Genomic DNA, 14,165 nt, shown 5'->3' on the forward strand with positions numbered 1-14,165 from the left:
GGATAAGATTTTTCTACATCTTTTAGTTCCCAGATCACGTGTGTAAAGTTCTTTTTCAATCAATTTTGCATGCATGATGTTGTTTGCATTGACAAAATGGAATATCTTCCCATATAATTGAAATTATCAGCAATTTATTACAAGTACAGATGTGATGTCTACGAACAAGTCTACCACTAGAGTGAGCTATATTAACAGAGGCTAGAACCATTTATACATGTTTTTATCCTCTTTCAAGCTTTTCCTTTGTAGCAGAAGCTATATATACATTTGCAAGAAGAAACCATAATGTTCTTTCAAGAGAGACAGGCTAATCGTACCAGTCTTCATAATTTTATCAAAGCTTTACTCACTCGGCCTTCTTCAGAAGATACACAATGGGATCTACCTAAGGGTGGCTTTATACAGCAGCTCCACGAGAAGAGGCAAATATTTGAGCAGTTGTATTCCCAGGTTGAACCTGAAATTTCTTTATCTTAGCTCTATCAAGTCTTGCTCTTCGAACAACTTCTTGAATTTCGCGATCATGAATCTTTAATATCTGGTCTGAATTTTCTGAAGGAACCAGTAGTGGACCAGAGTAGTGGATCTTTTTTCCTTTTAATCCATAACCCTGCAAAAACAACATATATTGGTCAATTAGTTATATGAGATGGGTAAGTTTGAGAGCTTAACCATAGAAGTATTTGCAGTACAACTATAAGCACACAGCCATTTCCATGCAAGTATCAGATGCTTCAGTTTTCAGGATAAGTGTTAACAAAATTCATTTTCGTATAACTCACCAAATCATGGTCCTTCCTGGTGTTCATTCCAGATCCATTCTGATGAGTACCGTGAAGGCCAAAGCCGTGATTTTCTTCCTCCTTTATTGTGTCATCTGGGACGTCACCAAAAAACCTCTGAAACTGCCGTGTCAGATTTAGAGCTTCCGAATTGGAAGAATCGTACTTCTGGATGTGTTCATCGGACCTTTTGGCTGCTACTAAGCCAGACAGGGCAGATATTTTTGCCCCTGACAAAACCTTTGGAGCTTCATCCTGGTTTTTCTTTGCCCATGCAGTCTGATGTACTAAAGGTCCTGAATGAGAAGCTTTTTTATAAATCCCTTGTTGATCTTGTCGTTTACCTTCAGCTGCTTGTGATTGCCTAGGTGGTTCCCTAGGAAAACCAGAAACAACCTCCTGCTGATGAGGATTAAATTTCTCGCTTCGACTTTTAGTACTCAAATAACCTTGTCTTTTCTGTAGTAACAAGAGAAAACAAACATGTTTAAAGTCATATGAGTATATACTACGTCAAAAGTCAGAAAGTGAGAGAGGTGGGAACAAGTTTAGCAGATCCAAACAAATCAAAGCTAGAGTAAAACATATTAGAAATGCAACTAATTTTGTTCCGGCTGGTGATACGAGTTGGTGTGATCTTCCGCATTTTTTATGCAAGAATAATAGAAAAAAAAATTGTTCACAGCTGACAAGAACCTGAATTGAGAACACCAGCTCGGGATTGGCATCAGGTGCTGGGATCGCCCTACATTCCCCTTGTAGTTTCCGTTCTAAGTCACATTTCCTTCCGTTATCCCCTGCTGCTTTCAGCCTGGAGATTTTAAGTTCATGAGCTTCCAAAAAAACAAACTATTATAAACCACGTAGAACATCTTATACTAAGAAAAAGGATTTATGAATTAGGTCAATGCATGAACAAACTGTGTGAACCTTACAAGTTACAAGGCCATATCTGATATCAGAATAGATTCTTTATACACTAGATAGATGATCTGATATCAGACATTGGTACCAAAAATGCTGTGCATTACATGAAACCACTGCAGTTGAATAGAACCTTTATAATATCAGAACGATGAAATGTCAGACAATACAGTGCATAACCCCATAAAATATGTAAGAAAAAATAAATAATATGCACCTTCTAGCTTCTTCAACCCGCACCTTTGCATCAAACTCTTTGCTAGGAGGATATTTGGGTAAAGTTGAAGGATCACAAGCAAGTGGTTTTGTTGCAAAGAACTAGAAGAGAGAGTGTGTGTCAAAGAACAAGATCCCACTTTTGTGGAATCAAGAACATGTTTTCATCACATAAAGCTCCATTTCTTAAGAAAACATACCTCACTTTTGAGAGCAGAGGCCGCAGTTCCACGATCTACAGGATCTACAGAAAGCAACGTCTCCATAAGCCTTAAAGCCACTGGTGGGAAGTCCTTAAAAGTTTCTACAAAGCATCGTGTATAAGGTTGTTGGGGTTTGAAAATGGTTGCATGAGGCAATTTTGACTTTCTCCAATAATCTTCGGATGGTGAACCACAGAGCTTAAAAATCTTATGCAACTGCTCCACCTGTGTCAAAAATTGGACCAAACTAAATCATTATTAATATTAGAACCTAAGAAGCGACCTCCTGGAAATGGAACACTGCACGAAAGCGGGATCGAATAAGATGATTGTTTAATTATCTACGGGTATTTTTCTTTTTGTACCATTTCTTTAATCAAAGTTTTGCTTGTAAGTTGCAACCACAGCTCGATGGGAGCCTTTTTTTTTTTTTTTTGTGGTCAGTAGGAACCACAGCTCAATTGTGCAGTAAGAAAAAATTTCAAATAACAAAAAACTTGATACCTCTGTTCTTCCAGGCATGATGGGTTTTCCAGCATACAGTTCTGCCAGTATGCACCCAGTACTCCATAAGTCCACTCCAATGCCATAATGAGTGGCTCCGAGTAAAAGCTCTGGAGGCCGGTACCAAAGTGTCACAACACGGCTGGTCAATGGCCGACTTTGATGTGGTTTAAAAATACTTGCCAAACCAAAATCCGCGATCTTCAAGAACCCATTATCGTCAATAAGAAGATTGGAACCCTTTATGTCGCGATGTAAGACACCACGACTATGACAATGATCCAATCCTCGTAATAATTGTTGTACATAACATTTAACCTTCGAAAAACTAAATGTCAAGCACTGAGAATTTGAAGTCCACATTAATATATAAAGAGTATAAAGCCAGGCTGTTGTAATGACTACCTGTGGTTCTGTGAACTTGGACCCAGGAAATGAAGCTAGTCCAGAAAGATCATGCTCCATGTACTCAAACACAAGGTACAAGCTGCAGGACATCCGTGACGTTACTAAGCCTTCTAGTTTTATGACATTCGGATGATCGAGCCTGCGAATAATACAGATTTCCCTTGCCATAAAGCGAACACTTTCAGGATCCAGGTGATCAAACCGTACTTTTTTCAGAGCAACAATTTTCCCGGTGTCAAGATCACGAGCCCTGTAAACGCTACTGTATGTTCCTTGGCCAATCTGCGAAAAAACGAGACCTCATCACACAAAATAACATGCACCAACAGCACAAAAGGCACATACACAAAAACTATGGTAACAGAGATACCCTGTAGTCATATTCAATTTGTGACTACCTCCCAAATCAACTACTAACCAGTACTGGACTCAGCAAAAGCCTTGACTAACCATATCAATGTGGAAATTTGTTTTGTGTACTAAAAACACATCTCCTAATATTATTTCCTACAAATTAGAAACATACCAAAGAAAAGCAGTTGAGCAAGACGAAAAGTAACTATGGGGAAGTCATTAATAACAGCAATATCACTTGTGGTCTGAAAAATGCAATAACAACTAACCAGTGAGGCAGAGTTTACATCTGTAACACCCGAGCTCTTATCCACCATCTCAACTAAAAGATGGAAAGTCAACAACCAAAGGTTTTAACAAGCTGACAAATGACTAAAATTTCAACTTCATAAGAGTAAATGTTGCCCATCATTTACCACGGAATGAATAATCGAAGCCATTAAAAGCCAGTACTCACACATACGGAGAAAAGAAACAGTCTCGGCCTTTGTCTAGGACCGGATAAAGCTAATTGGCATGGATGCATGAAAGTGTGCTAGTTGCCTGCGATAATCCCTAATTATAATTAGTAACTACAACTTCTAGTGGTTCCACGAGTTAGATTAATGCAGTTCATTCACCATTAGATCATCTCTTCTTAACCCACAAAATTAAGTGATAAAACAATGTGCTCGTGTTTCCTTAACTGGTCGAGCACACATAAAGCAAATGGTTGCTAACATTGTGAGTTAACAACAGTGAAACAATCATGCATTCACCATGCCCCAACTTGTACCTCAAATAATGAGGATACTTTATTTACACAAAGTTGATGCTCAAAACCCGAAGATATAGATAGTTAAAAAATCTGAATTTTCCAATTATCCACACTAATATCTTCACTAAGACATGAGAAACCAAGTGCCATTCAAAATAACAATAATTGTAAGTTGATAACCAAAACAAATAAAGAGTAGAACATACTTTATCCATTTTCTGGAACGAATCAGCACGACGGGGTACCCATCCCTTAATAGCTTCTCCAGCCACGGAAGCAAGCCATGAAGGCCAACCAGCTGCTACTTGTTCACCTTCAATACTTCTCATAGGAATGGTGCCAATCACAAGATGATGATTATAACCAGACTTTCCCTCATTCCTCTGTAACAACTTGTCACTCCCCACATAACTATTATTATTTTTGCCCTTCAAATTCTGTTCTTTCCTCAAACTATAATTCAGTTGAGAAACACTTAAATCTGATGTTTCTTTACTTGATAATCTCTCTCTAAAACTATCTCTATTATCATCAATTGAATACCCCTTCCCACAAAAACAACCCATTTTTGTGCAACTGAAAATTAAAAACCCTAGAATTTTTTACATTTCTGTGATGGTTTTTTTTTTTTTTTTTTTTTTGTAGGGGTTTGTGGATCTACTTCTAAGTAAAGCCAGGTTGGTTTCTGAACCATGAATGGAGATAGTAACAGACAGACATACTTCCAAATCAGACACAAAAACTGTCCCCTTTTTTTTAATGTAAATTCTTATTCGTTTTTAATTAACTTTTTAAGTAAAAAAGCCTCGCGTCTTTAGGGGCCACTCGAAAGGATTTAGGGACCAACAATAAAACAAAAAAGGTCACCCAAAGGGAAAATGTAGCCAGCCCTTATCTCGCGTAATTCGTAATGACGAAATTATCCTTGTATATTCGGAGGATATGATAACATTGTTATCCTCCGATTTCAATCGGAAGCCAAAATATTTCCCAGACTTACGATTGTGGTCGGTGCAGTATTAAAATGATTTTTGTTTCATTTTTTGATTTCTTTTGCATTTGTGAGTTATTAGAGTTATAGAGAAGAGGTTGAAGGAAAAAAGGGAAAAACCATTTTTTTTCACTACAAAAATGGATGGATATGAAGAAGAAGGTGAGAATCATGACGAAGAACAAAATGTTGAGGGTTCACGACCGTTTAGAGAAGACGATTTGGGGTATATGTTGAATGATCCAAACTTTTGTGGAGAGGAAAACCTAGACGACCCTTTCATGGAAGAAAATGGAGAATCGCATGATATTGAAGCTAACGATGCATGTAAAACACAGGTATTGTGTTAAGAAACTAAAATACTCGATTTGCATGGTTTGTGTGCTTTTGTAAACAAGAAAAACCGATTATTGCATGCATTGAATGCCATGAACTACCCAGATTCGGTAGATAATTTCTAGATTAAACTTACGAATATAACACATTGAGTACCAAATATGTATATTCGGTAGTTCCAAGATACTAGTTTACTGCCGAATATGAGAAAAACCCCAAACTGGTTTTCCAAAAATATCTACATTCGGTAGTTATGTAGAGTTATTTACCTTCGAATGGCCCCAAAAACGAATTCCTCGGAAAATTTCAAAACTCAATATTCTTATCCTTTACAATCGGTAATAGTTTAACATTATTTGACTGCCGAATATAACAGTGGCCTCAAAATAAAATTTCCGAAAACTTGAAAATCGGATGTTTATCGATTAAAGTTATCTCCCGGTTATTTATATTCGGCTGGTTTACTATATATTTTAGCTTCCGATTATATCATTTTTTGCACTCAGTAAACTGTGTACATTCATTTGCATAAATCGGGTGTTTTGGGTAACCGATAGGATTCCGAATATAAAGTATTCGAAAGTTTGACTTATTTAATGACCTCCGATTATATCATTTTTTTCACTCAGTAAACTGTGTACATTCATTTGCATAGATCGGGTGTTTTGGGTAACCGATAGGATTCCGAATATAGAATATTCGGAAGTTTGACTTATTTAATAACCTCCGATTATTGTATTATAATTTGTTGCTTTCATATGCAGGCCGTTGAAGAGTTTGTTGATGACTTCTATTTGAGGCCCGACACTTCCCTATACTATGCAAACGATTTGGTATACTCATTACTACTTTTTTCTTTTTTTCAAAATTTATATGTTAAATGGTTATGCTTATTAGATTTGTTTTGTTTTATGCACGTTTAGACATTTGGAAGTAAGAAGGAGGCAAAGGAATGGCTTATGAACAAGGCAAAAGATAACATGTGCGTGGTAGTTCAAAATAATCATGTTAGTGACACTCGATTTGAAATGATTTGTGAGCGAGGTGGGACGCGAAAGAGTCACGAGGGAAAGAATAGTAAGTACATACGGAAGACGAATAGGAAATACCGAAGCAATACCAATAAGATAGGATGCCCATTTAAGATTGTCTTCTATAAGACCGATGGTATTAAAGGTAAAGAGTATAAAATGTATAAAGTTGATAACGGTTGTCACAACCATGATGATCTGTTGGATTTAATTGTACATGTAATGGTTGCCAAGTTAAAACCACATCAAATACAGACGGTGAGGTCTATGCGGATCCAAAAAGCGAGTGCGATCTTAAGTAAAATAAAGGCGGACGATCCCGACAACTTGTCTTCTTTGTCTACAATTAAGTCGGCCCTAGCTACGATCAAAAGGACTGATTGGGATGGTAGAACGGTCATGCAACAATCGGAGTGGTTAGCGGAGTTACACGGGTACACCTTGAGAAGGGAAGAAAAGGATGGTATAGTGGTTCGTATTTTCTTGGCACATCCCGAAATGATCCAATTGGCTCAATGCTTTCATCAAATTTTGTTGATAGATGCAACTTATAAGACAAACAAGTATAACATGCCGTTGTTGAACATTGCTTGCCATACTTCGGACAAAAACACGTTTACGATTGCGTGGGGTTTAATGGATCATGAGAACAATGTGAGTTTCATTTGGATGTTGGAGACGTTGAGGTCCATTTATAACGGTGATAATTTTCCAAGGGTTATTGTAACGGATAACGATCAAGCCTTAATGCATGCAATAACGATAGTGTTTCCGGAAGCCCAAAACTTGCAATGTACGTGGCACATTCAATGCAATCTCAAAACCAATTGCCATCATCATTTCCAAGCTAAAAGACCAAGGAAGGGTACCAAGAGGTCAAAGGAAGAGGATGAGCGCATTAGTAAATTAACCTTGGAAGAACGTAAGGAAGAGGATAGGCTATTTGAAGAAAAGTGGAAGGAGGATGGAATAATTTGGAAAATGTTCATGAAAGCATGGGACAAAATCGTTTGGTCGATGACCGAGGAAATTTACGAATGTAACTTGAAGAAATTTGAGGATGAATACGGCACGGACTACCCAAAACCGGTTGAGTATTGTAAAACACAATGGTTAACGATTAAGGAGAGGTTTGTGTTTGCATGGACATATGAATATCGTAACTTCAAGAACGATGCGACAAGCATTGCGGAGGGGTCTCATAGTCGACTAAAGAAAATACTAATTGGTAGTCAAAATGGAGTTGTGTCGATCCAAGAAGCAATCCATGAATTCACCAATCGTGATCTCGTAAAGATTAGGAAATGTATGCAATTTAGTGTACACCAATTCCCGATGGAACATATTAAGGAAAAATTGCTTCTAAGGGGAGTTGTTCATAAAGTTTCAAGATGGGCAATAAATCGCATGATGAAACAATTGAAGTTATATAAAACTTATGATGACGAGAATACGGTTTGTGTTTGCAAGGATATGATAGGTATTGGACTCCCATGTCGTCATAAGTTGGGTAGGTATGTTGAAGTGATTGACATCGATGATATTCACCCATTTTAGAAGCAATTAAATTTCACTCTGAACACCCCGGTAGTTGATGGTCCGTCTTTCTTCGAGTCGGAATTGTATGCACGAATAGCCGAGCGTTACGCTACATCAAACGGCACCAAAAAGCAAATATTTATGCATAATTTGGAGGAAGCCCTTGACCCTTGTTTAAGGGAGGTTGATGAACCTATTAAGCAAAAGAACACCGGTAGGCCGAACACCGAAGTGTCGAGGACCATCCAAAGAAAAGAGTTGAAGGAGTATTTGTCTAATAAAAGAATATTGTCTAGGCACGAGTGTTCGGAAGCCGAATTTGAAGATGAGCCGGAACCTAAGAAAAGAGGTCGTCCAAGAAATGATCAAAGTGGACCAACCACCCGACAAGTAAGGCCAAAGATCTCTACAGAGCCTTCTCAAGTAAGTCAACCCAATGTTGTCGAAGAAGTTGTTGAGCAAATGAACACCTCGCAACAAACCCAACCAATGGAAATTCTTACTATAAAAGAGGACAAAGGTACTCTTCGTTGCCCTAGAGATCTTAATGGAAGACCAAATCGATCCACATATACAATATACAAAGAGTATTTGGAACAACTCCCTCCACTTATCATTCCATTTGTTTTGTCGACCGACGAGGTTGATGGGGATGGAAATTGTGGGTTTCACGTTGCTACGGAACAAATGGGTTACTTTAGAGAGGCGGATATCGAAGATGTCACCCAATGCCAATATTTAAGAAATAAGATGGCGGTACAACTAGTGAAGGACAAGGGTTTTTATATGGAGATGATGAGGCGAGGAGATAGATACGACAAAGAACAAGAGTTCAAAGACTTAGTTGCGCGTGTGAAGTGTCGAAAGGGATTGAAGACAATCGGATCCAAGTATTGGATGACAATTCCTAAATTTGGATATCTCCTAGCGGACGTTTTGAATTGCGTGGTACATTTCTTTGTTCCTCTTATGTATGGACTTAGCATGACGTTTGCACCCACAAGAACGGCTTGCGACGAGTCGGTTAAAGATAGAAGAATCGTAATGGCATTTGTGAATGAAATGCATTTTATCGGTTTAAGAGTAAAGAAAGATTTTCCGTTACCTCCGTTGAGTAAGTGGCACGATTACTTCCCGATGAACCATTGCAAGGATTGGGTGAAACAATATGAGTCCAACATGGTTGATTGGGATCGTGTTATGGACAACAACTTTCCCGCTGAGTTACTCGAATTGATCCCCTCGGATGATGACGATGTTTGATCGTTTTTTTTCGAGGCACAATTATAATTTTTTTTGAAACTATGTAATCGGAACAACAATATTATAACACTTCAATACGATTAATCATATTCGGGAATTCCATATTTTATCAAACCGCCGATTAATATTAAAAATTTGAATTTACAGCACTCAAACATCACATGTTATTCTTTTTTCCCAGTCCGAGATGCAACAATCAACGCGGCTTCGAAATGTAGAAACGACTCTCCTCTCCACTTGGAATAAGCATCTTGTGCCGCAAACCTGTCGTCTCTGTTCCTAGCAAGAATACGGTTGTACTCGGTGCACAATTTTATAACATGGTGCACCCTTGAAGAAACATGGGATGGTTCATAATTGTGGCGTGGCTTCTTGTACTTACCAACAAAAGGACCCAATGAAACGTTAATCCAAAATATACGATCGTCCTGCTGTTCTTTGGGTAGATCTTTCACAATGTAATAATTTTTTATCCATTCGGTCTCTTCCTCAACTTGTTTTAATCTTTCTCTATGATGGAATTGTTCTTGACCTCGCTTCTTAGCCTTGATTTCTTCTTCCTCCTCCTCCGTTTCCACTAACGATGGTTTAATTTTCTTGGGTTGTTTGTTCCTTTTTTGTATTTCTTCTTCCCTTGCTGCAATTGATGTAGTTGTTCGCTTGCATCTTCGAAGTATGTTGTCGATTGATGATGGACTTGCCATTGAAAAGGTTTTTCATTCAGACTTGTTACTCAATAATAACTGAGAGGGGTTACCCTCCTTATATAGATTAGAGTTCCAACGGATCTAATTTTTGAAAATATGGCCGTTGAGGTTTCTGAAAATATGGCCGTTGAGGTTTCTGAAAATATGGCCGTTGAGGTTTCGTATCATTGGTGCACTAACAATCGGTTGTTAACGATACACGTATTCCCTCCGAATAAGACATTCAGTGGCAAACTTAAATTCTTATCTACCGATTAAGTTGGTATTTCTAAACACGACTATATTATTCGGAGGATAATTGTTTTGTAAAGTCCCGAATGTACGATGGCCCAAAAATCAGAATTTGGGAAAAACTTATACTTTTCAAATTTTGAAATTGAAATAATCGGAAGTATAATTAGTTACCCAAACTTCCGAATATGGGTTGTCTAACATTCTATATTGGCCCTTGGAACCACCTAGAGCCAAGGCGTGGTTTGTTTTGAACTTGCTATATTCGTAGGATAATTATTTTGTAAAGTCCCGAATGTACGATGGCCCAAAAATCAGAATTTGGGAAAAACTTATACTTTTCAAATTTTGAAATTGAAATAATTGGAAGTATAATTAGTTACCCAAACTTCCGAATATGAGCTGTCTAACATTCTATATTGGCCCTTGGAACCACCTAGAGCCGAGGCGTGGTTTGTTTTGAACTTGCTATATTCAGAGGATAATTGTTTTGTAAAGTCCCGAATGTACGATGGCCCAAAAATCAGAATTTGGGAAAAACTTATACTTTTCAAATTTTGAAATTGAAATAATCGGAAGTATAATTAGTTACCCAAACTTCCGAATATGGGTTGTCTAACATTCTATATTGGCCCTTGGAACCACCTAGAGCCAAGGCGTGGTTTGTTTTGAACTTGCTATATTCGTAGGATAATTGTTTTGTAAAGTCCCGAATGTACGATGGCCCAAAAATCAGAATTTGGGAAAAACTTATACTTTTCAAATTTTGAAATTGAAATAATCGGAAGTATAATTAGTTACCCAAACTTCCGAACATGGGTTGTCTAACATTCTATATTGTCCCTTGGAACCACCTAGAGCCAAGGCGTGGTTTGTTTTGAACTTGCTATATTCGGAGGATAATTGTTTTGTAAAGTCCTGAATGTACGATGGCCCAAAAATCAGAATTTGGGAAAAACTTATACTTTTCAAATTTTGAAATTGAAATAATCGGAAGTATATAACATTATATTGTCTTCCGAATAAATACTGGCCCCAAATGGGATTTTTCCTATATCAGAAATTTTGAGATTTTTTCAATATATATATATATATATATATATATATATATATTCGGTAGTGAGTGTACTTCCGAATACTGTGTGTCTACTTAAATATATTCGGGAGCCAAAAAATTCGTTAAACTACCGATTATTACCAGTTTGTATCCAGGAAGATATGACCAACAATATTCGGCCGATAACCATCAAATATTTCTCCCGAATACTGTCGATGTTCTTGAGAAATGAAGAACACGACTACATTCGGAAGTAAAGGAGCATGAATATCGCCCGAATCTGGATAAATAACCGAAAACCCTAGAATTATTTTTTCTCGATTCGTCGAATTAAAGCGAAATAAACCCCAAAAATGATAGATTCTTACCTAACTGGGACCATTTGACTTTGGAGTGGAAATTTTTTTTTCTTCCACAATCGGAAGATAATAGGTAACTGGAAGAAGAAGAGTTGAAATGAGTAGAATTGTTTTTGATTTGGTTTTTATACAGTTTTACCATAAAGGCATTTATGTAACTTCAATATCATATAGGGTACCCCTTAACTAGAGTCTTTGGCTGGGTATAAATTGATGCCCCCTAAATCCTTTGGGGTGGCCCCTAAAAACGCCATGTAAAAAAGACGGCTTCTGTGGAGACAATTAATCAGCTATCAGTCAAAAGTAGAATGTGGTAATGCTGTTAAGGCGATATACATATGTTTGATGTCTGTGTTTCGCGTCCGTTTGATTAAATTTTTATGATGCAAGCAAAGATGGTGGACAGTGTTTGAATGGTGTAGATTAATTTTATGATACACCCCATTGTGACCCCATCAATGGTCTTGGGGGGTTAAATGAGTAGTCATGAGGAACCTTAGCCTTCCAATTATGATTTCTACCATTTTGTTAGTTAAAAACCATGAAGTAGGAGGAACAACTGAATAGTAAATCCAACTTCCACTTGAAAGAGCTTTATATCTTTTCACAAGATTACGTACACTACATCGGGGGCAAAGGCAATGCTAATTTTTTTTATGTTTTCTGGAAAAGAGTTTTCCCTCTTGATATTGATAGAAAAATTACCATAGGTTTCATATTTAGAATTACGGTACATCGTTACATCTTCATTTGCAAGCTTAAATATTTAGAATTACCATTGCAGTTTAATCTATGAAAACAAGTTTAAATGTTTAGATAAAGTTTTCAGCCAGGTTGATAACATATTTATTATAGAACACAGAATGTCTAGCTTTCCAAATAACCTGAGCTCTCGTTACTAAGTAAAGTTTTGAGCCAAAAAGTTAATATGAAACTTAGTTGTGTTTCAAAAGTCTACACTAATTTGATATATTTGTTTTCTAGCTTCTGCATACATTCCTATCAGAAACAGGAGAGTTGGTTGTGAATCGCTATTGAAGGAGATGATGTGCCCATTCCATTCTGTTGGCCATTGGAAAGCTGCATCTGCTCCATCTTTCTCTAACTCTTCTCAAATAGTACAATCTGCATACGATCTTCTTGCTTCTCTGATGTTCCCTGTATGATCACACAATATTAATCCAAATGTCAGCTTTTGTTGTAGAGTTCATCATGGTTAAGGAAATATTTATCTTAATTGTCATGTTTGGTCCCCTCTACTAGTTGGGTTATGACCTTTAGAGCTTCATACGTATCAGGATTATAGAATGGGGACGGAATAATGCTATATCATGTTTTAGTTAACAGTCATATAGCTATTTGTATACTTTATCACATTGTTTGCTATATTGATATCGTTTTGACTTTCTTTTTTAAAATGTTTTGACTTTCTTTCCCAAAAGTTACTTTACAAATTGCTTTCCAAATGAACCATATTATTGTACTACACAAAGCATTCCAGTTTATGTCGTAGTCTTTTCTAGTTGGGTTTTCAAGACACTCACTCAACCACTCATGAAAATCATTTGTTCCGTTGATAATAAATTGTATATCAATATTAAAACGCTTCCAAATTTGAGTAGCATAATTACAATGAACAAAAAAATGGGTTAGAGTTTTTTGTTCTTTATTACAGAGTTTACATGTTGTGTTTATATCTGGGATTGCTGGAGCCACTCTCATACTATTTAGAAGAATAGCAGGAGCCGTTTTCCAGATGAAGTATTTCACGGATGGAGTGGTATCCATCCTCCAAATCTTGTTCCATTTCTAATCTGCATTTCCATTATAGTTTATATTATATAAATATTTCACGGTGAACATAACTTTTTTGTTTAGGGTCTATAGTGGAATATCCTCTTTTTCAACAATAGGATTTCTTATCTTCTTTACTTTCTCTATGGTTTGATTATCAAAAAATTTATACAGTTTTGCTAAGTCCCATGTATGATTTCCAGTAAAAATGTCACTTACTTTAACAAGACCATCAATATCCAGTTGAGGTCTCTGTAATGGGCGATGTATTTGGGATCCAAAAATCATCCAAAATATTAATGTTGGTTCTATTCCCTAACTCCCCAAAACAAAACAAAAATTACCGTTGAATACTCGAGAGTGTTCCTTTCCCTATCTGGTTATCCTTTCTATTTTGGATAGTGTCAATATTAAGGATATGGCAGTTTGATAATGTTTGGCTTTGAGGATTATAGCCATAGAGATTCAGGATTAAACTTTAGTTTCCAACCCATCTTCGCTATCATAGCTATGCTAAAAAATTTAATGTTCTTAATTTCAAGACCACTTTCTTCTAGTGATTTACAAATAGAGTCTCGGTTCTTTAGATAAACCTATTTTTAACGTTTTAATTGAGCCATTTTTCATTTCTCCTCCACCAATAATGTCTCTGAAGTTTGGATAAGTTACTAAATCTTAACAGGAATTTTAAAGCAGTTCATGTGGT

General features: G+C 36.8%; 1 protein-coding gene across 1 annotated transcript; it reads right to left on the reverse strand.

The window, feature by feature from the left end:
* Positions 1-63: 63 nt before the first annotated feature.
* LOC113318063 (probable serine/threonine-protein kinase At1g54610) lies at positions 64-4,890 on the reverse strand. Its single transcript, XM_026566191.1, has 8 exons — positions 4,358-4,890; positions 3,038-3,322; positions 2,633-2,950; positions 2,126-2,353; positions 1,927-2,027; positions 1,482-1,596; positions 786-1,244; positions 64-613 (listed from the first exon to the last, which is right to left on the reverse strand). Exons 1-8 carry the CDS (start codon positions 4,715-4,717, stop codon positions 401-403), a joined length of 2,079 nt encoding a protein of 692 aa, XP_026421976.1. The 5' UTR covers positions 4,718-4,890; the 3' UTR covers positions 64-400.
* Positions 4,891-14,165: the final 9,275 nt, after the last annotated feature.

This window comes from Papaver somniferum, chromosome 10 (assembly GCF_003573695.1).
Source record: "Papaver somniferum cultivar HN1 chromosome 10, ASM357369v1, whole genome shotgun sequence".
Classification (NCBI taxonomy): Eukaryota; Viridiplantae; Streptophyta; class Magnoliopsida; order Ranunculales; family Papaveraceae; genus Papaver; species Papaver somniferum.

What these genes read in the sequence shown, in the direction of transcription:
- LOC113318063 (XM_026566191.1), bottom strand. Translation starts at nt 4,717, where the DNA reads ATGGGTTGTTTTTGTGGGAAGGGGTATTCAATTGATGATAATAGAGAT. An exon ending in CGTTCCAGAAAATGGATAAA is followed by an intron (nt 3,323 to 4,357) that starts GTATGTTCTACT and finishes GTTTTTTCGCAG; the next exon opens with ATTGGCCAAGGAACATACAG. An exon ending in CCAGGAAGGACCATGATTTG is followed by an intron (nt 614 to 785) that starts GTGAGTTATACG and finishes TTGTTTTTGCAG; the next exon opens with GGTTATGGATTAAAAGGAAA.